This window comes from Geotrypetes seraphini, chromosome 5 (assembly GCF_902459505.1).
Source record: "Geotrypetes seraphini chromosome 5, aGeoSer1.1, whole genome shotgun sequence".
NCBI lineage: Eukaryota > Metazoa > Chordata > Amphibia > Gymnophiona > Dermophiidae > Geotrypetes > Geotrypetes seraphini.
This window is the reverse complement of record NC_047088.1, coordinates 94,018,089-94,046,015: the sequence shown is the minus strand read 5'-3', so window position 1 is coordinate 94,046,015 and position 27,927 is coordinate 94,018,089. Positions and strand designations below refer to the sequence as shown.

The 27,927-nt window shown below is 44.1% G+C and overlaps 1 protein-coding gene across 1 annotated transcript in view; it reads left to right on the top strand.

The window, feature by feature from the left end:
* The first annotated feature begins 460 nt into the window (after window positions 1–460).
* LOC117360943 (eukaryotic translation initiation factor 3 subunit C) overlaps window positions 461–27,927 on the top strand; it is a 71,014-nt gene continuing 43,547 nt past the window's right edge. Inside the window, exons 1-14 of the mRNA XM_033945616.1 lie at window positions 461–611; window positions 14,240–14,377; window positions 15,432–15,497; window positions 15,940–16,129; window positions 16,593–16,718; window positions 18,236–18,290; window positions 19,600–19,715; window positions 19,859–19,983; window positions 20,164–20,320; window positions 20,544–20,647; window positions 20,867–21,008; window positions 21,271–21,396; window positions 25,423–25,516; window positions 25,730–25,917. Of these exons, the coding sequence (XP_033801507.1) occupies window positions 14,277–14,377; window positions 15,432–15,497; window positions 15,940–16,129; window positions 16,593–16,718; window positions 18,236–18,290; window positions 19,600–19,715; window positions 19,859–19,983; window positions 20,164–20,320; window positions 20,544–20,647; window positions 20,867–21,008; window positions 21,271–21,396; window positions 25,423–25,516; window positions 25,730–25,917 (1,590 nt within the window). The 5' untranslated portion in view covers window positions 461–611; window positions 14,240–14,276. The remainder of the gene's footprint in view (window positions 612–14,239; window positions 14,378–15,431; window positions 15,498–15,939; window positions 16,130–16,592; window positions 16,719–18,235; window positions 18,291–19,599; window positions 19,716–19,858; window positions 19,984–20,163; window positions 20,321–20,543; window positions 20,648–20,866; window positions 21,009–21,270; window positions 21,397–25,422; window positions 25,517–25,729; window positions 25,918–27,927) is intronic.

The following is a 27,927-nucleotide window of genomic DNA, read 5'->3' as shown; positions in this document are numbered from 1 at the left end:
CCTATGCCTCCTGCGACGACCAATCTTCGGGAGCAGGCGGAACTGCAAAGTCCTCCTACTCCTCTGCGGGCCGCGACGCAATCATCATGTGATGCACGGGGAGGGGCCTAAGGCCCTGAGCGCCTCTGGCTTCTCCCTTGGGAGGGGCCTGAGCCAATCAGGGACTTCCTTAGGGCTTACCAAAATTCAAGCACAAATCGTGAATCAATTAGTTTCATATAAGAAACAACTAATTATGAATCTAGCTAAAATGTATTACCTAAATTTTTATTGTTTTACAGTATTTATCAACCTTAATTTCTGTACATTCATTTCGATTAACACAGAAATCATACTACTGTATTTCCATCATATTAAAAAAAAAAACACAACCGCGCCTATATCTTAAATCCAAGTTGTCCTCCATCGTCCTGCAAAGGGCTCCCGGGACCTGTAGTCCTAATAGAAATAGGCAACCAAAACAAGAAACCCGACATTGCACGCGGCTGCGCACAAAGCTTTGTACGCTTGCGCGCTTAGACGTGGCGGAGCCTCAGCGCATGCTCCACGTTCTTCCTTTGCTGTTTCTCGCGCGTGGTTGGGTGTACCGGGAGAATCGGGGTCAGATTGTGGTAAGTGGCGGTTACCGAATATCTGGGATTTTATGCGCTGCTGTTAGGTCGTGATAAGCCTGAGCTCTGTAGTCTTTCTACTGTGGCTTACAGTCTGGTCTAAAGCAGAATTCCTGGGCCAGGCGTAATGGGGACGAGGTACTGCCGCTATCAGATGGCTTTACAGCCGCTGACTGGCTCCGTTTTTAACTTGATGGTTTATGACGTCCCCCACTGTTGCATGCTGGGGCTTTAGTTCCTTCTCTTAGCGGAAATCAGCTGTATTAGCCGAGTGGAATCAAACCACGCCTGTACCATTTGGTGGTCTTACCAATGTGTGTTTCACACCCCTGAGAAGATGAGGTGGAAGATGGTAGCAGCTAAAACGACACATAAACGAAACCTCATGTCTCAACAAATGTGTTGGTCTGTAGATAACACGAGACCTTTTTAATAGCAGCAGGCTAATATAGCTACGTGAGATCAAGTTCTCACTGGAAAGCAAGGCGTGGTTCAATGAGTTATTGCCGTAGAATTATTTGGTAAAAGCGATCATAATGCAGAAGGATAATTGTCAGAAAGATGATGATAAAGGAAACTACTACAATAACATTTAATTGCAGAGGGCAGTTTGGGACTTTAGAAGAGTAGGTAATAGGGAGAAGCAATTGGCAAATAGATCTAAGAGCCAGTCGTGAGACAACTGGAATTATTTATTCATATTTATAAATTGCATATTATAAAGGGCTCAGCATGTATAATAAGATTCATTACAGTAGCAGGGAAGGAGTGGGAAAGGTGCTACAGCTCTTCAGCTTTACCCACCTATCTTCAGCATATATGGTAATAGAGCCAACTATAACTATAGCTGCTAGGGGTGAGCACTGAGCAGCTGTACATTCCTTGTCCCCAGCATACTCACCTTTTCCAAGTTTGGTTCCTAGATCCTAAGAAAATGTGTCAAGACCTAACATAGGTATGGTTATATCCCTTTCAAACTGCCTCTTCCTATTCCTTACTCCTCAGTGCCCCAAACTACCCTTTCCAATAGTAAACCGAGTAATATATGTGTATATACATAGGATGATTGATTTGCTATAAATATGTGCATATAAGTAGGATGATCAATGTACCAATTACATAAGTAGGATGATTAATTATGGCATAATCATGCTGGTATTAATAACTCTGGTTTGTAACACCACCACAGAACTCCATGTATTTTAGTATATAGAGCCCATGTATTATAACATCTCACAGAAGCTCTTTGTAACTCTGTATGGTAACATCTTTACAGAAGCTCATGTAGCGTACGTAATACCTTTACAGAAGCTCATGTAAACTGCTCTGAATTGACACCCCAGTCATTAGTAGTGATATAGAAGTTCTCAATAAATATAAATGTCATTGTAGTAGTATCATCTTCCTTCCATTTTTTAATGTAAACAATATTTATTGATGACAACATAACAGCAGAATATACAAAAGAGCAAAAGCTTCCAGTATGAAAGAGACAAAAACAAGCAGTAAGCGTAAAAGTCCAGAAAATCAAATTTTCATAATAACAGTATCACACACACACCCTTTCCGTTAACAGAATGTTTTACTTGAAACAATTTATATTGATGATTGCACAATTGTACTACAATAAAGAACAAATTAGACAAATGAAACATCCTGTTTTTGCTTGGAGGTATAACAGAACTGAAACTGCCTATATTACAACACATGATATCTTATCCCATACCTCTCCCACCCCTCACCCAACTCTCCCTGTAATCCCCTCCCCTTCCTTACTCCCCCTCCCACCCTGTCCATACTTCTTTACCCATGTCCCATGTGTGGTGTATAGAATAGGTTGCACTCTGGTGTATAGAATAGGTTGCACTCTGCTTTATCCCACTTTTCAGTGGGATAAAGCAGAGTCCCAGAGCTTATTTATAAATAGCTGCGTGTATATGGGGGCAGCATTTGTATACATGGCCCCCAGATGGAATAAAGTGAGTTTTAAATTATGAAATTCAAGAAGCAATTTTTCCAGTGCCAGAAAGAAGGGGCTAAATCCTGTGTCCAGTGTTGAAGAATACATTTCTTACCCAAAATAGTACCCAGTTTGAGCCTTTTCCCCTGAGGTTTAATGCCACAACCTGACCCAGAAGGATGCCTCTAATTCTTTCATCCATGCTTTGTGGAGCTGTCCTGGGATAGTGGGCTTCTGGAGGGAAGTTTTGGGATTTTTTGGGGGGTATATTGCAACAGTCCATTAGCTTACATCCAGGGGGCATCCTTCTGGGTCAGTGTCAGGAAGCCTCTAATTCTTTCATCCATGCTTTGTGGAGTTGTCCTGGGATAGTGGGCTTCTGGAGGGAAGTTTTGGGATTTTGGGGGGGTATATTGCAACAGTCCATTAGCTTACATCCAGGGGGCTTCCTGACACTGGCCACAGATATCCAAAGGAGTCTTGACCATCAAAAAAAAAAAGGTGATGTTACGAGATATATGCTAGATAAAGGAGGTATATTAAGGTCATATAAGGTTGCTGAATCAACACCCAAGTAAATACCCAAGTATTTAAACGAGCTTTACGCAAAGGGCAGTGAAAAGGCTGACTAGGACACCAGCCAGGTAAAGTCTCCAAGTATTCAGATTTCGCAAAGTTTAACTTGAAGCCCTAAAAATCTCCGAACTCAGCAAAAGTTTCCAACAAGGTTGGCAAAGAGTGCTTAGGGTTAATGATATGGACCAGAATGTTATTACAAAGGCCGAAAGCTTAAAAACGTCAGACCCCATACCTATCCCCTCTATCTCTGGGTTCGATTGAATATCTCTCAGCAATTAGTCCAAGACCAAAACAAAGAGAAGAGGCTATAGAGGGCACCCCTGTCTTGTTCCCCTATACACTGCAAACGAATCGGATAGGCAATCGTTTGCTGAGAGTTTTGCTCTGGGACACTGATATAATGCTGTCAGAAACCCTACCCCAAACCCATACACCGAAAGTGCCGCAAACAGGAGCTCCCAGCAGACTCTATCAAAGGCCTTTTCGGCATTGAAACTGATTAATAAAGACAGCATCACTCCGTACCTTTTCCAGTGATAGCAGTATTTGTCTCAGATTCTTCGATATCGACCACGAACAAATCCCATGTGGGGTGTTGCCAGGAGGTCTGGCGGTATGTTTGCCATTCTATTCGCCAGAATCTTTGCAAAAAGTCTAGCCTCAAAAGAAATCAAAGAAATGGGTCTGTACAAACCTAAAGATTGGGAATCCTTCCCGGATTCAAGAGCACTATAATTAGGGCTTCTTTCAAAGATGTTGGCAACACCTCCTCCTTTATAAAAGAGTTGAATACCGCTGCAAGACACCTACAGTAAAGACATGTGATTGGAGGATCTTATAAAATTCAGCTGCAAGACCATCTTTGCCTAGTGCCTTCCCCAAAGTGCTTACCCCTTTTTTATGGTAAACTTATCCGTTACAAACCTGCAGCACTCTTCTGGGATCCTGCTCCTTCGCTGCCATTTTAGCCAAGATGGCTCCTGATTTATTAGCATGTTTATATAGCTGTAATTTATAATATTGAGCGGGTCTCTTAGCCCTGTCGTGCAAAAGCTGATTAAGTGTGGTTTGGGATGTCAACCTTGCTTCCTTGTGTATATCTGAATGCGTGGTGCCATAACGCTGCCAGTCCATCTTAACCTGTCTTTCCCATTTCTTTATTTCTGCCTCATTTGCCCGTTTCTTGTGGGAGGCATAGGATATTATTTCCAATGTTATTGTCCATGTATTCCTGCCATTTTTTTTTAAAGAAAGTCATGGAACTTGGTATCATAATAAAATGTTTTAGGAAACCTCCAGGTCCTTGACGTCTGATATCTTCCAGTCTCTTGCATCGCCAACCATACAAAAGCATGGTCTGAAACATAAGAAGGACTAATCCCCGCCGCTAGGAGACGGGAAGAAAGTGAGTCCGATCCAAAAGATAATCTATATGCGACAGTGTACCGTGTTCTCGGGAGACATGTGTGTAATCCCTAACATCTGGATGAAGGAATCTCCAGGAATCCAGGAGCTCCAGAGTGGCACATAGCAGGGGGATACCCTTTGTGCAGTCAATAGGTGCTATGCCTTTATGATTGGATTTGTCTAGTAAAGGATCAAAAACCAAATAAAAGTCTCCTCACAGGATAATTGGCATCAAGGTTGCTGTCTGTGTATGCCTAATAAGGTCCCTAAAAAGGTCCTCATATGTATTGGGTGCAAACACATTTACCAGCAACAGCTCCTGATTATTCACAGAAATATGCGCCACAATGTATCTGCCCCATTCATCTGTAAGAACTGAATGTTTTTCCACAATTAGGCCCTTTTTGAACAATATTATCACTCCTGCCACCTTCTGCACCGCTGGATTCTCAATAAAGTCCACAACCCACCATTTACAGTTTGCAGTGTTCAGAAGAAGTCAGATGTGTGTCTTCCAATAGGGCTATACTAGCCTTATGACTGTGGAGAGTGTGTAAAATCTTGCTGCATTTAATTGGTGAGTGAATCCCCCTTAAGTTCCAGATATAATTTTGTTAGAGTCATTTCATCCCAGCTATACAAACAAAAACACCTTATTGGGGATGGCCATTCCAGCCTATATTCTCCCCAGAACCATATCCCCACATCCTGTCAACCAATACCTCTGGCATTACCATTTCTACAAATCATATTCCCCCCCACTTCCAAGACCTATCCCAGATTATATAATCCCTCCCCCCACTCCCCCGAAGCCCCAAGTGCTTTAACAGTAGACCTCCCCTCTCTATACATTCCAAATATTCCACGCCGCTGCAGGGAAGAAGGCCATCAAGCCCTGCTCGCCTCCTCCTCTCCACAGCCAGCCGGGAGAGCTCCGCTCCACTTCCTCCCCACAGCCAGCCGGGAAAGGAAACTTTTATTCTTTAAATCCAAGCAGCGGGAGCCCAGACCACGCCGCTGCAGGGAAGAAGGCCATCAAGCCCTGCTCGCTGCCTCCTCTCCACAGCCAGCCGGAAGAACTCCGCTCCACCTCCTCTCCACAGCCAGCCGGGAGAGGAAACTTTTATTCTTTAAATTTGAGCGGCGGGAGCACAGACCACGCTGCTGCAGGGAAGAAGGTCATCAAGCCCTGCTCGCCGCCTCCTCTCCACAGCCAGCCGGGAGAGCTCCACTCCACCTCCTCCCCACAGCCAGCCGAGAGAGGAAACTTTTATTCTTTAAATTCGAGCGGCAGAAGCCCAGACCACGCCGCTGCAGGGAAGAAGGCCATCAAGCCCTGCTCGCCGCCTCCTCTCCACAGACAGCCGGGAGAGCTCCGCTCCACCTCCTCCCCACAGCCATCCAGGAGAGGAAACTTTTATTCTTTAAACTCGAGCGGCAGTAACGGTGCTCAGCCGTTCGGTGTGCCGGCTAAGGACGCTGACCTAGAAAAACATGAAGTACTCCAGCAGACGACTCACCAGCCCTGCATTAAAACCATCAAGAGAACTTAGCTACTGTCCCAGCCCAGAAGAGCCGAAAGGTAATGAGACGACTTCTACTCGTCTCCTCCCCATACACTAATACACACACAAAAAAAATCTCCTCAGGCCCTACTCTACCAACCTACCAACCCCCCAAAGAGCCCTCAAGAGAACACAGCCACATTCCCAGCCCAGTAGGGCAGAAAGGAAGGGAACCAACTTTTTCCCCCTCTCCATAACCTCTAACATAATTCTAGACCTTTCAGGAGCCTATACCCCGTGTCCAGCTCCCAGGCAGAGACAGTACTTCCTCCTCTCACAACAACAAAATGACACCCCGTACAACAAAACTCATGCAAGTCCTCGTACTACTCTTCCTGGTTTTAACAAATTGGAAAACAACAGGATACTATATTTCCCCTATCCCAGTTTTGACAGAAACCTACAGACATCTTCAACCATCCAGGAAACTCCACTCACCCAGAAATCTGATAGACTGCTCAAGGTTTACCCATAAAACCATCCCTCCCAGTTGGGGAAAAAGACCTCCTCCCAAGCCAAGGACAACAGCCCACTTCCCCCACCCACAACCAAGAAACCTCCTCCACATAAAATACACTTCCAATTCCCAAACAAAATACTCCTCAATAGCCTGTGCATATATGAACATTAGATCGATAGGTCCTAAGGCAGACCTAATAAAGGACTGGATAGTTAAAGAACAGCTAGGCTGCCTATTCCTAGCTGATACCTGGCTTACCTCCAATTCTGACCCCTGCATTACAAAATTCTGCCCCAAGGGATATAAATTAGAGTTGGTCTGCCAAGAAAAAAAGCGAGGGGGAGGTTTGGACAAATACTCTACCCCCCAATTGGATCTTCTAGCCTGCCAACTATCTGACGATACACTCAAAGGCACCTTGACCTGCATTCTCTGCTACATAACACCAGGAAAATGGACCGAAAAAAAACAAGTACTCGAAGACTTCATTTTCAAAAACTCTCTAACGTCAACACACAACCTGCTCCTTGGAGACATAAACCTCCACCTAGAAGACCATACCTCCAAACAAGTTGAAAACATACTATCATACCTCAAAGCACTAACCTACCAGATTCTTAACCCACACATGATAAAGGCCACCAACTAGATATCGCTGCATACATGGCCCAACACACTCACACACCCGAAATCCACATCTCAAACGGGGCCTGGCACCCTTCCCTCTGGTCAGACTATTACAAATACACCTTCAACATCAACTGGGCTCTATGCAATTACAAACATCAACCCCACAAAACTCCCTTCATAACTCGCCAAAAAATCGAACCCACCACATTCTGGGATAAAGCAGACCTTGCAATCGATATCATAGAACCCAAAAAATTCATATCCCAATGGCGAACCTCAAGTGAAGCAATCCTGAACGATCTAGCACCAGTAAAATCAAAATACAGAATCTGCAGACCGTCTGACAAATGGTTCGACACTGAACTTCTCCAACTCAAAAAACATTGCAGACAACTGGAAAGAGACTGGAAAAAAAAAGAACCAAGAACACACTAAAACAGCATGGATAAGCCTAATAAAACAATATAAGGTCAAACGAAAAGCTTACTACTCCAAACTGGTTGGCATGGAGGCCCTAGACACAAAAAAACTATTCACCCTAGTAAAAATCTCACGGACACCAAACCTTTCCTACCCACACAAGGAAACCATCCACCAACAGCTACCTAACTTGCAGACCACTTCAAAAACAAGATTACCAAGATCAGGACCACCTTCATCAACACACACACCCACCTCGACGAGATAATAACAAACCCTTCAATAGGAGAAGCCATAGCAGCTGACAGATACTGGTCCGACTTCCCAGTAGTACATTGGTCTGACATGAACCGACTCTAAAAAAATACAGCCATGCTTCATGCGACCTGAACAACTGTCCCACATATCTGATAACAAACGCCTCCCCCAAATTTAAGGCTAGCCTCATGCAATGGATACAAACCACGCTCACGGAAGGACTATTCCCACATGACCTAGGAGAGATTATAATCACCCCAATTGTTAAAGATCACAAATGCCCAATAGGTATCCCCTCCAACTACAGACCCATCGCTTCAATACCAATCTACGTCAAACTAATAGAAGGCCTAGTTGCCCAATACCTCACTAACTACCTGGAAGATCACAATCTGCTTCATCCCTCACAATCAGGATTCAGATCCAACCATAGCACAGAGTCGCTACTAGCAACCCTACTAGACACAGCCCGACAGTACCTCAGCAAAGGCAGAAGGATGCTGATAATCCAACTTGATCTCTCTGCTGCATTTGACCTGGTTGACCACTCCATACTACTACAAATACTTGAAACCATAGGGATCTCAGGCAAGGTATACAACTGGTTCCAAGGATTTCTTAAATCAAGAACTTACAGAATAAAATCAAACGATCTTAAATCAGAACCATGGTCCAACCCCTGTGGAGTTCCTCAAGGGTCACCACTGTCACCTACACTCTTCAACCTCTTTATATCCTCCCTTGGGACCACTGTAGATAACCTAAATGTAACATCTTTCAGCTACGAAGATGATATTACCATACTCCTCCCCTTTGATTCTCCAGATCTCACCTCAACAGAAAAACTGAAAAAAACACTAGAAGCAGTGGAAAAATGGATGATAGTCCACAAACTGAAATTAAACTCAGACAAAACAAAATTTCTTTTGCTCAAAAAGGCCAAAATCCCTTCCATCTCAGAATTAGAAATTAATGCCAGCAGATACCCTATACAGTCCGAACTTAAATTCCTAGGAGTGCTGATAGATAGATGCTGCACAATGCAGGCCCAAATTAACAAGACTACCCAGAAAGCATTTTTAATCATGAGAAATCTACGAAGAATAAGAAAATTCTTCGACATAGAGCAATATAGGCTCATAGTCCAATCCCTAGTCCTAGGTCTAGTGGGCTATTGCAATATCCTTTATCTACCATGCCCTGCATTGATGATAAAAAAAACTACAGACTATACAAAACACAGCTCTCAGATTAATCTACTCGCTGAGTAAATATGACCACATCACCGCTGCATACCTGGACTCACACTGGTTACCAATACAAGCACGAATTCAATTCAAACTATACTGTCTATTATTCAAAGCTATAAATGGCACTGCTCCCATTTACCTAAACAACCGCCTAATTCAAAATCTTACTACTAGGCAAAGAAGAACTCAAACCCCATTTACTTACCCTCCTTTCAAAGGTACTCGGTACAAGAAGATATATGACAACCTACTAGCGACGCAGGCAGCGAAACTTGACCACCCCATTTCCAACTTACTGACAACAACAAGCGACTTCAAATCATTTCGAAAAGGAATCAAAACTCTGCTATTCAAAAAATTTATCCAGTTATCTTAACTCTTCCCCTTGTCCTTCTCCTCCCTTGTCCTTCTCACCCCCTCTTGTAATTTTTTCTCTCCTAAGTATCAACCATGTATTCCACTACCTAACTTGCAAATCTTCTGGAAATGTCCAGTTAGCTTCATTGTAATCCTAACACCTAAACTGTAATGTTCCTGGAAATGTCCAGTTAGCTTCTTTTTAATCCGCCTAGAACTGCAAGGTACGAGCGGAATAGAAATCACTAATGTAATGTATATTGTGACCCCGGTGGGTGTCCAATCTCAGAAAGCAGATTCAAAGATTCAAAACGAATGCTAGGAAGTTCTTTACCCAACATGTGGTGGACACCTGGAATACGCTTCCAGAGGATGTAATAGGGCAGAGTACGGTACTAGGGTTTAAGAAAGGATTGGACAATTTCCTGCTGGAAAAGGGGATAGAAGGGTATAGATAGAGGATTACTGCACAGGTCCTGGACCTGTTGGGCCGCCGTGTGAGCGGACTGCTGGGCACGATGGACCCCAGGTCTGACCCAGCGGAGGCATTGCTTATATTCTTATACTTATCTGTATCAGGACCTCACACAGTTGTTCCATAGATGGACCCGCAGATCCTGTAGCCCCATCACAAAGCCTCTGAACTCTGTCTGTTCCTATGATCTGAAATGTCCAACAACCCTGATCCAATCTCAGCTCAGGGTGCCTATGGGGGTTTCGCCAATGTATTCAAAAAGTGCAAAGCTTGACGAGGCTTCAAAAAATTGGTCTTGTCCTGCAGGGTATAGTCTGAGTCTTCCCAGAAAGAGCAAGGAAAATCGAATCTTCTTTGCTACCAGGAAGGTACAGATTGGTACAGACTTTGTCCTTGCAGCTGCTGCTGTCGCTGAATAATCCTGAAAGCAAAGGATTTTTGTACCCTCTTATTTCAATTTTGTGCCGGAGCATATAGCCCTCAAAAGTGCTTGTTTGTGAGCAAAATGTAAAATGTGCAAGATCACAGCACAAGGCTTAGCTCCTTTCAGGCGCACTGGGCCCACCCTGTGAGCAGGCCTAGGTGCGCTCAAATGATATTTGACCAGTTAGCCATGTTTCCATGATACAAGGGAGTTCACCCTCTTGAGAGGACTCTGGTAGTCCAATAAATCACAAATTATTCCTTCGGGAGCAATTCTCCAGGTTGTCAATTTTATTTTCAAGCTCTGTGATTCTTTTTTGCAGGGTTACAAGTGGCTCTCCCCCCCTCTGAAGTATTGTCTTCTAGGGCGCTGATTCTTTGCTGAATTTCATCAATTTCTAGGCCAACACTAGCCAAACATTTGTGGGCTTCTTCCGCGCAATCATCTGACGTTACTTGTCAAGGGCAGCTTCTACTGCAGCTGTTACTTCTGCAGTGATTTCCACTGTCCATGAGGCGGAGACTGAAGAAGGCGGCGTGGCCGGCTGCTCCGCCATCTTACTGTCAGGTCCTTTGAGTTTCTCTCGGTCTTTTCGTTGCAATTCCGCTGCCATATGCGCCAGGGTAAGTAGAGAATCGATATCTGAGGTCCCCCCCAAAAGGTTTTATCAGTGGAGTGGAAGTCTACCACGAGTGGAGGTCAAATCGCTGATTTTTGACCTGATTTGTTGAGAAAGATACAGAGCTCCGCTATTCAGCGGCCACTCTCGTGCATGACACCACGTGACACCCCTCCCCCTTTCTATTTTTTTTAACTTCCCTCCTCAAGCATATACCTTCATAGCTTTTTCTATCACCACTCCCCAGAACCTACACCCAGCATATATCCACATACCTCTTTCTCGGTACCCCTTCTCCCATAGCTGTCTCACAATGGTTGTCCCTCATAGCTGAATCCTTCCAGCTTTTCCTTTCCCTCACCTGCACATACCTTCCTTAATTTCTGTTCCTCATACAGACATTCAGATTTCTCCCCTCCTTCTGCATCCCTTTGACTCCTGCAGCATACAGACTTCTAGCACTTTCTCCATGGCACATGGATGTTCTGCTCTCTCCCTCTCCCCCTTCCCCACCATACAGACACACTGTTCTGGTTCATCTTCCTCCCCCTCCTACTCTTCACAGTACATAGATATGCAGTGCTCTCTCCCTCTTTTGCAGCCCTGACCCAGTGAGATCACAAGCCCCCTAAGGATATTCAGGGTTTGGAAAATCTTTGGATCTAGTGATGCAACGGATAATGATGGAAGTAGTGATTATAATAAGGATGGTGGATGTCTGGGATACCTTCCCAATGAAGGTGGTCAGGACAATAATAGTAACAGAATTCATAAATGCATGGAATAAACACAGGATGTGTATTAAAGAGGATGCAAAACTTAAATCAGTGGTCCCCAAACCTGTCCTAGGTACTCTCCAACCAGGTGTTCAGGATATCCACAATGAATATTCATTCACAACACAATGGGATAATGATAATTACTTTTATAGCTTCAATTACTTCTACACCTCAACTACAAAGAAGTTAAAATTTACAAACGCTCCAATTCTTATTTATTTATCATAACCATATTATATATCATCATAAATATTAAATATCTTTTATCATTGTAACACATTATAATCATACAATAAGACAATGAAAGCCTTCCCCCCATGTGTACAAGTTCTCCATAAGTGTCCAAAATTACAAATTAAAAATATTTTTGTTTCTTCCAAATTGTTAACTCTGATATTCCAGTTGACTTATCACTCTGCTACATATTCCATCTTCAAACCTTCTCTTGTTAGAACATAGTCACCAAACCCGATAAAGAGCAATCTGTTCCAAATCAGCTTTCAAAAGATTTTCATCAGTCACGCCCGACAGGGTTGTGTTTCGCTCAATGGCGTCGTCATCAGGAGCTGTGTCTGGAGACGACTCTCATTGACCTCTCAAAAATAACTTTTCTGTTTCAGCCACAGGATAAGATGTCCAAATCAATTGTAGCTAACGGGAGCGTCTAAACTGTGCAGCCTTCATAGAGTGGCATGTATAGCTTTGGCTGTCTTGCTGGGCAGACTGGATGGACCATATAGATCTTCATCTACAGTGATGCACTGTGGGCCCTTTCACTAAAGTGCAGTAAGCGTTTTGCACTTACTACATGATAACAATAAAAATTATTGTGTGGTAAGTGATAACCTTTGTAGTAAATGCAGGATCAATATTGAACATCTGCTCTGCATTTATGTAATTTGTAATGTAATTTATTTCTTATATACCGCTAAACTCCGTTAGGATTCTAAGCGGTTTACAGAAAATAGACAATAGGGTACATTAAAATTATAAGTAAAATAGGTACTTAGAAATTCCCTTGCTGTCCCGAAGGCTCACAATCTAACTAAAGTACCTGGAAAAATGACAATTAGTAGGGTAATGAAGAAATAAAATAGAGATAGATGAGAAAAATAAGAAAATAAACATTCTAATAAGACTACAATGATCTAAAGGACTCTGAAAGGTTGAAAAAAAGAGGGGAGATAGGAAATAGAAGCAGAAGAGAGAACCGTTGAAACTATAGAATTCTTGGGAAATTTAAATGAAATTTAAATAATATAATAAGAAACAAAAACAAGTGGCAAAACAATGAATGAGATTTAAAAATAAAATATCATAAACTAAAAAGAAAGTGAAAAAAAATTAAAACAAAACAGTCAAGACTGAAGTCCAGCTTGAAATGACTTCACTGCAAAACTTCTCCAGATGTCTTCCGATCCTTGTCAGCAAACCGGAAGCCCCAAATCCAGTGTCTCCGGTCACCAACTCGTCATCACTGCATGCTATTGCTTATTAACATGATGCAGGCTCAGAAAAAAAAAGGTGCCATTGCTACAACAGTGATCCTCCTCCCAACATTCTCAAATCCCTTCTGCAAAATGACCACTAGGGGTCATTGTAGTCATTTTGGATTCTAGCATAGTGCTGGGCTGCAACAGAAAGGCTCAGCTGCTGACCAAATGTCACTGAGGGTCATCTTCTAGAGGAGACAGGGTTTTGAAGGGGTCATGACAGTTGGGTGATAGGAAATTGGAGCGAAATGTGATGGTGGAGGAGAGATTGGAAGGGGGTTGTTGCGACTGTTTTTGCCGCCACACCTCCAGTGACAGCAAGCACTAGCAAAGTACTGGTAGTGCAGCTGCACTGACCATTATGGCAACATATATTTTGTTTTACAGCCGCTCAGATAATTCCCAATCACCCAAAGCCCTCCCAAAAACCTCTTAAATCTAAATACCCCACTAAATCTACTCATCCCACACACACACTCACAAACAAGGCCTATTCTAAATGATCCAGATTTTCCTCTGTCAGTCATAATGTTTGACTTGATGTTTCTGGAGCCAAAACAACTTTTGGAATTTTTGTTTGCTGCTGAAGTCTTAATAGTTTCTAATGCTTATCCTTAGGACCTTAACCAGCTGTTCTAAACTGTTGTGCAACTCTTTATAAAGGCTATATTTTTTCCTTTTATTGTATAATCATTACTCTCCAATTGTGAGCTAAAGTATAATGTTTAATATTTCCCTTTTCATCTTTAATATATTTGATCTTGTTTCATATTACTGTTCATGCATTTCTGATTGTATGTGATAAATGTTTCATAAATAATTTTTTTTAAAAATAATGTTTGAGTTGATGGTTAATTATATGTTTTTGTGTGTGTGTGTGTGGGGGGGGGGGGGTTAATGTCTTTGTGGTCCAGTCATTGAGAGTCTTTTGTGTCTTTCTTTTCTTCTTTAGGTGCCTGTAGAAATCCCAAGAAGCCAAATCTATCAGGATGTCACGTTTCTTTGCAACAGGGTCTGACAGCGAGTCAGAATCTTCACTGTCTGGCGATGAGCTCATTCCCAAGCCAGCTGGAGGCACCTATGCTAAACAGTGAGTGCATCTCTAGATCTGATAAGGAAGAAATGTCACTGGGGACCTCCTTCATATTTTCTAGAGCAGGAGTGGGCAACCTACAGCCCGTAGGCAGCATGCAATCTTACAATTTTATTGTGGCCTGCAAGCAGATCTCCCCTTTCTTCTAGTCTCTTAGAACCAAAGAAAAGTATGGAACTTGTCAGAAGAGGTGGGACAAGCAGGGCCTTTGCGCATCTGGCACCAAGGCTCCACTGTGTTGAAGTTCATTGCCAGTACTGAACTGTGCATGTACCTTTTTTTTTTTTTTTGACCCTGTAGGACCAAAAGAGAGAGGGGAGCTCTGCTTGCTTATGGTGAATACGTAAAGAGACAAGGATGATGTTGAGATCAGAGGAGGAAGAGGTGGAATAGAAATGGAAATCTCAGCATTATGGATTGTGGGGCCAGGAAGATAGAAGGGAATTGGGGCAAATGGAATTTTGGGGCCTGGACAAGGTAGGGGAACTGGGGCGTATAGAATTTTGGGGTTGGGAACTATGGTTCATGAATTGTAGAACAGGTGGATGAAAGGGGGTAGGAAAGAGATAGATGCAGGAGACCATGGGGGTGGGGAAGGAAGATAGAGAAATGAAGGAAACCATATATGGGCAAAATAATTTTATGTTTTGGGGGAGAGGGAGAATTTTTGTGGTGTGTGGGATTCTATGTGGAGGGAAATAATTTTATCTTAGGTGTGATTTTATATGGAAGGGAGGAAACTTTATGTGCAACCCTCTAGGGATAGTGCTAAGTCATGAGGCCCTCCGTGTAAACAGTTTGCGTACCCCTGTTTTAGAGCACAAGAGCAGTATTCTGCTCATATTCTCCTCATTGTTTCTATGACTCCATGTAGGGATATAATATTCATCTTCTAACTGCCTCAGCTTTTTCTATGTACACACAGTGAACAAGACCAGGAGCTCAACAGATGAGAATTGAAATGAGTCTGTTAAAATATTTGTTTTAATGACAAAGCAGTAGTTTTGATTTATCTGTTGACAAAGAGTAATGTTTACCTGTCTTTCCTTAGACCACATCTATTGAGTGATGATGAGGAAGATACAAAGCGTGTTGTGCGCAGCGCCAAGGACAAGCGGTAAGGCTTCATTGGATGCTATGTTCCATCTTTGCTTACACCCTATGTTGTCTATTAAAATGGTTTATTGCATATTGTATTGACATTGTAACATAGCATATTTTGCTTACTTTGTATTATTATTTGAATATTTTTATTGCTGTAATTGTCTATTTCTTATGTTTGACTTATTCTTGCTGTTTACCGCCTTGAGTGAATTCCTTCAAATAGGCAGTAAATAAATCCAAATTTAAAAAAAAAACCTAAGGTTGGGTTCATAGACTGCTGTGATATTAAAACTCATAAGAAGATTTTATAGCTATAAAAACCTACTTTTTAGACCTGAAAGAATGCTGGCAAGTGTATAGTGTATAGTGCCTGCAAGTGTATAGGATGCTGGCAGAATATGTAATGGTCTTATATGCTTTCATAATTCTTGTTTTTGTATCCATACTTCGACCAGGTTTGAGGAACTTGCAAACCTCATCAAGACAATCCGGAATGCCATGAAGATCCGCGATGTGACAAAGTGCTTGGAAGAGTTTGAGTTGCTCAGCAAAGCCTTTGTTAAAGCCAAGAACATTGTGGATAAAGAGGGGATCCCCAAGTTTTACATCCGCCTCTTGGCAGACTTAGAGGATTACCTGAATGAGGTGAGGAAGAGGGCTTCAAGTGAGCTGCAAGCTTCAGGAAGAGAGAATAGTGCTGCCGTTATCTCTAAGCAAGGATGATGGAAGTGATGAATAGAATCTCTACAAAAGTCTTTCAAAGGTGTAAAAACTTCGACACCTTTGTTGGCGCAGTTTGTTCTTGTTTCATCTGAGGGTTTTCAGGCAACATATGCCTGAAAGCCAGCTCCATCTATGTACACTCATGTGCTGAGTTTGGGTGTGTAGGTGGCGAGCGGTAGTAAACTGGTAGCTTCCTTACCAAAAGGCCAGGCCTTCTGTGTTCTATTCTTATGTGCTAGAAGGAATTTTTGCATATCAGAACAATATAGGTCTTGATTTCTGAAGCCGCTGAAGTGAGAGGTAGTAAGAGGGGGTGTATTCTCCCCATCCTTTCACCATCCTTGACTTGGTACCCATTTCTATATGATTTGTCTGTCCTTTGTAGTTATGGGAAGACAAGGAGGGGAAGAAGAAAATGAACAAGAACAATGCAAAGGCACTGAGCACCCTACGCCAGAAAATCCGCAAGTACAACCGTGACTATGAAGTGCAAATCAGCTCCTACAAGCAGGTGAGGAGATTTTGGGGGAATGGGGAGATAGGAGAGACATAATACTTGCAGACAACCTGCACACGTGAAGGGGCATAATAAAAAAAAAATGTCTAAGTCCCCTTTTGGCCTAAGGCCTTAAACGTTGAAAGTAGAAGCAAGGAAAATGTCCATTATCAAAAAAAACATCCAAAAGGAGGTTTTTTTTTAAATAATGACCTGCCTCTACATTCAGCTGTTTAAACATCCAGAACACCACTGCACTAACAACATATCATCAACCTAAAAAAAGCCTAAGTCCCAAATGCCCAACACAAGAGCTTTTAGGTAAAGGAGGAGCCAGTCCTTTGCCTAAAAGCTGGATTCTGTAACCGGTGTCTGTCAAAAACAACACCGGTTACAGAATCCACCCCCCCACTCCCCCCCAACATCGGGCCAGGAGAGAGCCCAAGCCTTTCTGGCCTCGCCAATCCGATTGGGGCAAGAGGGAGCCCAAGCCCTCTTTCCCCGTCGAATCGCGACCCCCCCACCTGCCGACATCAAAGCAAGAGGGAGCCCAAGCCGTCTTGCTCTGTCGAACCATGACATACCCCCCCCCCTGCTGACAACGGGCCAGGAGGGAGCCCAAGCCTTCCTGGCCAGGCGACCCCACCCCCCCATCCCCACTAAGATACGGGCAGGAGGGATTCCAGGCTCTCCTGTCCTCGACGCATCCCCCTCTCATGATCACCCCTGATCAGCCCCCGACCCGCAAGACCCCCCCACCGTACCTGCAAAATTCGTTAGCCAGACGGACGAATGCCAAGCCCGTCCGGCAGGCCAGCCATCCCTTGAATGGCTGGCCTTAGGGTCGGATTGGCCCAGGCAGCTCAAACCTCGCCCACAGGTGGGGCCTGAGGTGCCTGGGCCAACCGGAATAGGCCTAGTAGCCTTAGGCCCGCCCTGTGAGCGGGGCCTAAGGCACATGGGCCCATCCCCCACCGCGATGATTGTGGTGGGGGGTGGGTAGGTTGCCGGGCCGCTGATCTGATCGCGCCAGCCACCATCAGCTCAGTGGGCCCTTTTTCGGCACTTATACCTGTTTTGACTTGGTCTAAGTCAAAATGTATAAGTGCCGACTAGGCAGCCTGTCAAAATCTTTGGTTATACCTGCTGTACACCTAGGTCTAGGTCGGCCTACCTCCCGCCCTTTCCTCTCCTCTAAAAACACCTCTTTTCGCTCTATGCGTTTAGAGGCAGGGGAAAGGCCTAAACTAGTTTTAGATACGTCTAAAACCAGCTTTGATTATGGGTACTTGGACGATCAGGCTTTTTGATCGTCCAAGTACCCATTTAGGCCACTTTTTAGATGTGATTTTTTTTTTTTTTTGGGGGGGGGGTTATTATGAGCCCCTCTGTGTTTTACAGTGTGGAAGTTTTCAAAGTATTTTTGCCCAGAGTATTGGCTCAGAAGTATAAGAACATAATAGAAATCTGAAAATTATATTTTTTATTCCAGTGAGCTCAGTCTAATTTAAGGTGTTTTTTCTTTCTCCCAGAACCCTGAGGAATCGGCTGATGACGATGAGGAGAAAAATGATGATGATTCAGAAGGTATGATTGATTGGTCATAATGTGTGTCCATATTATTTTATGCTTCAGGAGACATTTAAGTAACTTTTAACATTAGAGGAAATGTGCACTTATTTCATTTTTTTAGATTCTCACCCTTTTTTTTAGATCAAACCCATCATTAGGTCTGAGCAAGTACAGACAGAAGAGCCCTTCTCTATAAATAGCTGCATCCATTTCTGTGCATCATCAGTTTGCGTTTTGTCTCAAGTAAAGGAGCATCTATACAGTAGAACTCCAAAAATCCGAACACTAGAAATCCAGACCCTTCAAAATTGCACCATCCATACCACCCAAGAATCTGGACTACACATCTTGCCCCACATGGTCCTGTGTCTTTTTCAAGACTTCCTGCCCTGCCATGGCTTTCTCTTGCTCCTCCCACACAACCCCTCAGTGTAAAGCTTTTTACCTTTACAGAGTAAGGAAGCCTTTCTTTGAGTATTGGAGTAGCCTTCAGGCTGGACGCTGCTAGTTTGGCAGGCTACTGGTAGTGATACCTGAAGGAAGTTTTCCTTACTCAGTAAAAGAAAATTTACACTGGGTGAGCAAGAAAGAGCCATATGCAGGGAGTGTTGAAAGAAATGCTGGACTGAGTGGGGACCCCACTCCTTTGGGCTCTCTACCACTCCAAAGAGAAGCAGAGAGATGCTGGATAGGGAAGAGACAAATAGGATGATGCTGGATTGGGGGAGTAACAGGTGCTGTATGTTTTGATAAATGAAGCATTCTGTATTTGTTAATGAATAAGCCCCCCAAAATTGCCTGTTCATCTCTTTATTCTTTAAATTTGAATTTTAGAAGTACTGCCTGAGAATCCAAAAATCCAGACTGAACTGATCCCTGAGCAATCCAGATTTTTGGAATTCTACTCTTAAAAAAAAAAGAAGCAAAGAAAAAAATGAGAAAACATGCACCTAAGTTTGTTACACTGGTGCATTTCCCCTTCCACCATTTAGAGATTCAGGCTCACCTGTGTGAGGTACTCAGTAGCTTGGATCCAATGAAATTTGTCTGTGTTGGGTGACAGGAGGTGTGTATGTAGTGGGGTGTACATGATTGTGTCTGTAGAGAGGGTATAGGAATTGGAGAATGTATCTTGGAGTATGTAGCTGGTATGTGTATGAAGGAGGACTGTGTCAGAATGAATTGTTGCCTGGATGGGTAGATGCAGTAGAATCATGGAGGTAAGCCTGCAAACTTCCTCTCCTATTCTGTGTTCCTTTAGTAATGGGATGTGGGGTTCTATGCCTAGTGTTACCAATTCTTTCTTCCTCTCTCCCTACTCTAGGTTCCTCTGATGATGATGATGATGATGAAGGAATAACCCCAAAGAGCCTCCTGAAGAAGAAAACCATTGAACCAACCATAGCAGAGACACGCAACAAGTTCCTCAAGAAGATGGAGGTTGGTATCATTAAATGGAATAAAACAGATAAAGACATAAGAGATATGGAGCAGAGTTGGTAGCATCTACTTCAAGAATGATGAATGAAGGGAGTATTATGTGTTTGTATTTTTTAGTGGGTGACATGCTTTTTATTTTATAGGATGAAGAGGATGAGGAAGAATCATCTTCTGATGAAGACTGGGGATCAGACTCCTCAGACTCGGAATCTGAATCAGACGATGACGACAGTAAATACACCTCACTAGCTTCCAAGTTTCTGAAGAAGTGAGTGTACGCGGACGGGGGAGAGCGTAAAGCCAAATCCTTTCCCTGTAGTGTGTATTTGATCCTTTTTTTCTTATTTCTATACCATGTCTCTTATCCAAAAACAATCATAGTGATTTACAAGCACATAAAACAGTAGATAAATCCTACCTGACCCATGCTTACTCCTCTCACTCATAGGGCTGTGACAGAGGAGGAGAAGGCAGCTGCGGAGAAAAAAAAAGAAGATAAGGCCAAGAAGAAGCATGAGAGGAAAGTGAGGAAAGCAGAAGAAGAGGATGATGAAGAGGAGCAAGGAGAATGGGAAAAAGTGAAGGGTGGAGCACCTCTAGTGAAGGTATTTTTGTGACTTCTTCAGCTCCTGAGAATTGTACTGTTTGCCTTTGCATCCCCTTCTTTTGCCCTTGTATCTCTCTTTTTCCTTTCTTCTTTTACTGTATGCTGCAGTACCTCTTGCTCAAGAATGCCTTTGTTTTTCTAGAGGGTCTCTCATTTTCTATCTTCATTCTTCCCTTGGTATCTGATTTTAAGTTCTCATATAATCTTTTTTTGCATTGCAGGAAAAGCCAAAGATGTTTGCAAAGGGAACAGAGATCACCCATGCTATTGTAGTGAAGAAACTTAATGAGATTTTGCAAGCCCGAGGCAAGAAGGGGACAGACAGGTGAGAGAGTGAGTGTTTTAGACAGGGTGGATTAAAAAAAAGCAGATAGAAGATGGTGGCAGAGCATAGCATGGATAGGGTGAAGAAGGATTTGGTTTTTAAGTTAGGCTGTGCACTGTATAAGTAGCATCATTGCTGAGAACATGAAAGAGAAGATGATTAGAGATATTTATGGGGAAATATGGTTTTTAATGTTGTATCACTTTATTCTGTGAACAGGGCAGCTCAGATTGAGCTCCTGCAGTTACTGTATAACATTTCAGCTGAGAATAACCTTGGTGAGGGTGTGGCTGTCAAGATAAAGTTCAACATTGTGGCTTCTCTGTTTGACTACAACCCCAACCTAGCCACATACATGAAGGTAAAAATCATCATTGCCAGCACTCCTGGCATTCTTGTTATGTTACTGATTGTGAACTGCATGTGGTTTGTCTGTTTTCAACTACAAAGTAGATTGAGAAGGGAATTAAGGAATGGTAAAATGGGATGATGGCTCTTGTCTTGAGGGGAAGGGCATGCATTTGTAAACAGCCTTCTTTTGGTATATCAACCTCTGTGAAATAAATAAATAAAATACTATGATATCCATACTCTGATGTTTTGCCCTGTTGTCATTTTGGCAGGCTGAGATGTGGAAAAAATGCTTGGACAGTATTAATGAGCTGTTAGATATTCTCTTCGCAAATCAGAACATGTTTATTGGAGAGAACATTGTAGAAGATTCGGAGAACCTCAGCAACATAGAGCAGGTAAGCATCTTTTTCTTTTCTCCCAAGGACTGAAGCAGTGAAATTATAAACACCAACCTGTCTGCACATCCAGCTCTCAATAAGAGGCTGAAAGAACCCAAGTAACATGAAGCAAGTATTCATCCTCTACTTTCTGCCTGTTGGACAGTTCAGCAGTTATACAGTACCCTCCTACCCAACAACCCTCGCCCATGCAATCTTCATTCAGAATGTAGGGATTTTGGCTTCACCTTGATGAGTTGTCCCTTAGACCAAGCCAGATGCATTGATTTAGCTTCCCTACCAGCAGATGGAGACAGAACACAAACTTCTGGAACTACCCTGTATAAGGTCCAGCACGCTTTCAGTATTCTCTGTCTCCAACAGATTGTAGATGGTGACCCATTCAGCTGCTGTGATCTGAAAACTTAAGGCGCTTGGGGGGTGGCTGAAAAGTTTGTTGAGGGGTTCCTGGGCCCAGTATGGCAATTGTCCCTGTTTATCAGAGTGATACTTGGAGTAGTCTTGGCCTCTTTTCTCTCTCTTTCCTCTCTCAGGCTGCCCTGTTTCCTGAGGTTATAATTTGTGTGATTTGGACAGGGAGAGCCTTGGAAGCTGTCTCCTCTGACCAGTGTTGAAGCCATTACAGCCTTTTCAAACTAACAATGGTTACTACTGACAGTGATGAGAATTAAATTGTACACGCCATTTGCAAGGAAAGATATTCCTGATTCCAGGTGGACCACCTATGAAATTTCTGACAACTGCTGAATCCATTGGAGCAAAGAATGCACCATTTAGTCTCCAAAGATAATTGCTGGACTGCCCAGCTGGAAGAAGCAGCACCTCAATGTGCCTGTCCAGGGAGTCCTCTAACTGGTGACAGAAGCAGCTGAGGTGTCTACACTGATCACTTAAAAAGGCTAGCTTGATCCAACACAGAGAGAGGGATTATCGCTTGCTAATGTTCTTCAAACTTCTGAAATTCATATATGAAACTTCCTATTTTTTAGCATCTCTCCAGACCGGTACAGTTCACTGATAGGTAATAGATCACCATAACCAGCAGGTGGAGACTGAGGCAAAACTTTGGCTGTAATACTAATACCTGTGCTTCCTTCTAGTCTAACTAGTCTGTTTTCAGTCTCAGCAGGTGTGGTAAGCTGTGCCACTCTTCCCTGAAAATGGTTAGTGTAGGCCTGTTGGAAGTTGTTTAGTGGCCTTCTTGTCCCCATTTGGTGCCAGACTGAGCTTGGGGGGACCCTTTCAGGGGTCCATCCAACCTTGGAGGTGTGACACTCGATGGGTCACAAGTTGAGTCCCTCCCTCCCATTTCTATATGTGCCTCAGCTGTAAACATTGCCACTGATACCTGAAAGGCATATGGCTTAGAGAGCCAGTGGAGTCTTCTCACAGAAAAAAAAAAATCCTGAGGCAGTGCCGGTCTGAAGGGAGCCTTCAGTTCATTATTGTTGCTTTTTAATGCTAACCGGCACGTTTTCCCTTAGCTAGGTTGCGTATTGCTCAATGGGCACTTTTAAAGGGAAAAAGTGCTCATTGTGCTCCAGACGTGAGGTCAATGCGGCTGGCCTGTGCTTGCGGTGCCGGCATCCAGGCTTATCTTCATGAGGCCAGAGGTCTTGCTTCCCGCCCCAGGGGTTTCGGGGGAGGGGGGTGTTCCCTCTGCATCCATTCTGGCTTTGTCCCTGCCTCCACCTTTCTCGTCCAAACGGCCGAGGGTCTCTTCAGACGATGATTTTTTTTTCTATGGAGAGCAGTTTTATCTTGATAAGGACCTGGACCCTTTAGGAGACCTCCAGGATCCTCTTGAGGGGACAGATGCCGCTTGCAGCAGTTTGTCGGTTCCTTCAGCTGGCGAGGATGGTGGTGCGCATTTTTCAGCGGGAAGAGCTCCAGGAGCTTATTTTTCAGGTCTCCTTGGTGTTGTGTTTTGAAGAAGACGCGAAGGAGCACCCACGTGTGGTGGACCCTTCTCTTCGGGGGATCTGCTCAGCATCCCGCTCTTTTCCTATGCATCAGGATATTCGGGATATTGTGCTTGAGTAGTGGGAAGCGCCGGAGGTGCCCTTTCATTTTGCTTGCTCTATGGCTCGCCTGTATCCCATCCCAGAGGGGGTTAGGGATACCTTGAAGTCGCTGGTGGTGGACCTGATGGTATCGGCCATTGAGGGCGGCTTGAGGGACTCTTGAGGAGCATAGGTTAGAGTCCCCCCTTAAGCAGAATTTTGATGTCACTGCCCTTGCGGTCCAGGCAGCATGTGTAGCGGTCTGGTAGCTCGGGCTTGTTTTCTGTGGGCCGAGTGTGTCCTTGACTGTGAGTCTGATGCCTGGTCCTTGGAACAAGAAGTAGCCAAAATTGAGATGGATGCTTCTTATCTCTCTGATGCCATATATAACCTGTTGCGGCCGTCAGCTAAGTCCATGGCTCTCGGGGTTGCCGCTCGTCATACATTGTGGTTCTGAGCTTGGTCGGCGGATACAGCATCTAAGGCTAAACTGACAAAATTTCCCTTTCCGGAGTCTTTTTTGTTTGGCGAGGATTTGGACAAGTTGGTTCAGACTTTAATGGACTCTAAGGTGCCCCGTCTTTCTGAAGACCATGCTCACCTGCGCGGGGTGGCATTGCTTGGGGACGTTTGCGTGATTTCCACAGATATCTCCCTGGTCGAGGGGATGCTTCCTTTTCCTGCCTCTGGGTCTCCCCGGTACCATTTTCTTTCAGTGCATGTAGTCCTTTTAGGGGGCCCGATGGAGGGGTGGGGGGGATGTGATTTCTCCGCCGGTTCCTCAGCGAGAGGGAGAATTAGAAGGGCTTGAGCATGCGCAGATGCATGCTCAAAGCCGGCAGAGACTGGGAAGAAGAAGATCTTCAAGTGGCACCGGCACTTGTGGGCTGCGTGCCGGTGCCAAAGGGGGGGGTGAGTTAAAGTTGGTCGGGCAGGGGGTTCCTGTTCTCACGGGTGGGGTGCCAATTCGAGCGGGAGGGGGCCCTTTGCGAGCGGTGGGGAGCGATGCCGGTTATCGGGGGGTGCTCGCAAATCGAGTCAACACTCGGTTTGCGAGACACGTTTTGCTCGTCTTGCAAAACACTCGCAAACCGGGTTACTCGCAAACCGAGGTTTGACTGTATGTTAAATAGCACCAACCCTAATACAGATCCCTGCAGCATTCCACTATTCACCCTCCTCCCTTGAGAAAAATGGCCATTTAACCCTACCATCTGCTTTCTGTCCAATAACCAATTCCTAATCCACGCTAGAATATTACCTTCTATCCCATGACTTTTTAATTTTCTCAGGAGTGTTTCATGAGGGACTTTGAAATAAACTTTCTGAAAGTGTAGCTAGACTATGTCAACTGGCTCACCTTTATCCACATGTTTATTCGCACCTTCAAATAATGCAGCAAAATGCATAATCATGTATTTTCCCAGGGGTATACTTTGGATTTTGAATACTGATTTGCATTGACTCTCTTGCTCTTTGGTATCTCAGAACTGTATTCTTCTGTCCCTCTCATAATTTAATTCATTTTCATAGGCTCTTGAATGAGATCTTTGATTTCAGTTCTGTAGTACTCTCTTCTTGCAAAATCATTTATTTGCATTCTGCTTAATGCATATCTCTAGCTGTGCTTTTTCTTGTCTGTACTTGTAATGTGCATCATGCTGTTGACATTTTTTTTTATTTCAGATGCACAATGAGCTCACATGCCCCTAACCAGAGCTTAATTTCTATGGGAATGGTCTGGAACGCAGTTCTATCACTTCTTTTCATATTCCAGAGCAGTAGGAGTGTTTGCTCTAGTATCTTATTTTCAGGAAGCCTGTAGGGAGCAGGAGGAGTTGGAGTGACCATGGAACACAGCAGGGAACAGTTACTTTATTCCCTAATTTAGTCCCTCTTTCTGTTGCTGCTGCCCATGGCTCCATTGCTTCTTCCTCAGACTTACGCTTCCTTTTTTGCTTACAAATTAAGCCCTGCTCCAAACACAAAGTCAATTTCATCTGTCCCCACTCTCTTTCAGCCCCTGCGTGTCCGAGGCTGCATCCTGACTTTGGTGGAGAGGATGGATGAGGAATTCACAAAGATTATGCAGAACACTGACCCTCACTCTCAAGGTTAGTATTGGTGGCATCTCATTTTTGGGTCATGAAAGGAGATGAGCAGTGAACACACCTCTTTTTGGCAGTGCCTTGTGAACATATGGTGTATGTGAGCTTGTATGCTGGGCTTATAATGTGCTTTCTGTGTCTGGTGCCCTTTCTTTCCCATTTTTCACCTGTTGCTTCTGGAATTGACTGATGAACCCAGTTCATATCTATCTCCTGCAGAGTATGTGGATCACCTGAAAGATGAGGCTCTGGTATATAATGTGATTGAGCGTGCACAGAAGTACTTACATGAGAAGGGCACTACTGATGAGATTTGTCGCATCTACCTACGCCGCATCCTGCACACCTATTTCAAATTTGACTACAAAGCACACCAGCGCCAGCTTGCTTCTTCCCAAGAGTCCAAGGTATGTTGGGAACATGGGGGAAGAAATATGGAGAAAGCATCTTATAGGGTTCAACTTATAATTTCTCATTTCTTCTATCCATGTCATCAGCAAGTAGATTGTATGCCAGTGCTCCCTCTAAGGATTGGCTAGGTGCATGTAAATTATTTTTCATGTGAGCCACAAGATCTAAAAAAAAAAAGAAAAAAAATTGTGTGAGCAACAAGTTCTAAAAGTCAACAATTTTCCAGATTTGCAAGTATTTTTGTGAGCGACCATGTAAAACCTGTGAGCAACACTCCTAGAATGTATGAGTGATTACTCACATGCTCAGCTTAGAGGGAACACAGGTTGTGTCCATCTACCAGCAGGCAGAGATAGAGAGCACAATGGTATGCTCACTGGTAATTCAGTATTCTTTATCAAGCTCTCCAGACCGGTATAGGCTTCTCTGATGGGTAATAGCTCATCATGACCAGCAGGTGGAGACTAAGACCAAACTCTTGGTTATAGTACTTAATAGCTGACCCTCTCACTATCCATAAGTCTTCTCTCAGTCTCCAAGCAGGTGGATTGGTGAGCTGTACCCATCTCCCCTTGTAGGGCTGTTGGAATTTGTTTAGGACTCCTTGTTCCCGTTCTTGTGCCGGACTGAGCTTGGACGGGCCCTGTTTGGAGGTCCGTCTGACCTCGGGGGTGTCACAACCGGTGGGTCTCATGCTGGGTCTCTCCTCCACCTCCCAAAATTTTGTAGAGGTGCATCAGCTGAAAATCTTGCCACCAATACAGGCAAGGCATATAGCTTTGAGAGCCAGTGAAGTCTGTTCTGTAGGGAAAAAAAATCCTGAGGCACTGCTGGTCTGAAGAGTTTCTTCAGTGCCGAGTAATTGTATTTTTGTTAACCAGCAGGCTAGGTCGCATATTGCTCAATGTGCACTTTCACCAGGAGAAAGTGCTCACTGTACTCTAGATGCGCTGTGCCGGCCGCCACGAAGGGGAAACCTTGTTGGCATTGGGTGCCGGTGTTCAGGCTTCTCTTTCGTGAGTCGACAGCTGACAGCAGGGAAGCCCGGGCTTCCTTTGCAGCATACGCAAGGATTTCTCCAGCTGCCAACGGTCAGGGTAAAAAGGACTCCCTTACTGCTGAAGCTGCTGGGGATTCCCCTTTCGCTGCTGCCGGCTTGCCTGCTTTAGTGGCTGGGACAGTTCAGGCTTCCCAGCTGCTACAGGCTTCGGAGGGGTCGTTTTCGGCAGGAACCTCTCCATTTTTTGCAGGGAGCACCTCCATTTTGTCTGCAGCCTCAGGTGACCTACCCCATGTGTTGGAAAGACGGGTAGGTTTCTGGTGGGTCTTCTGCTTTGGCAGTGAGTCCCATTGGGCCACCAGGGGGTGTTTCCCCCTGATTTTCTTTTTACCTTATGCAAGGCTTATTTTCAAGCTGCCGGGGGGGGGGGAGGGGAAGGGGTGTTTCCCTCCACATCCATTCCAGCCCCCCTCAGCGCCAGTCGTGTTCCCCCCTCCTCCCTCGTCCAAAGGGCCGCGGGTGGCTTGGGTCGAGGATTTTGTTTTTGAGGAGCAGTTTCAGTAATGTAATGTAATGAGGACCTGGACCTTTTGGGAGACTAAAAAACACTGTGGAGTGACAATGTTCCCGAAAAGGACTTTATTAAAAATATCTAAAAGTTCCATAAATTCCTAGGTTTTTATGTGGATCATTTTATTTACATGTGGATTGCTTTATTGTATTTTTGGAACTTTTAGATATTTTTAATAAAGTCCATTATATCAGGACAAGCAGGCAGCATATTCTCACATGTGGGTGACATCATCTACGGAGCCCCGACGCGGACAGCTTTTCAAGCAAACTTGATTGAAGATTCAAGTTTGCTGTGCTGCACCACGCCTGCATGCCTTCCTGCTCCACTAGAGGGCGCATCCCCTCCTCGTGGTCTCCAGTTCGTTTGTTTCCGCGGAGCCAAGAAGTCCTGTCTTTTTGGCTTCTGCCCAACAATGTGCCTTCTAGCACCGCG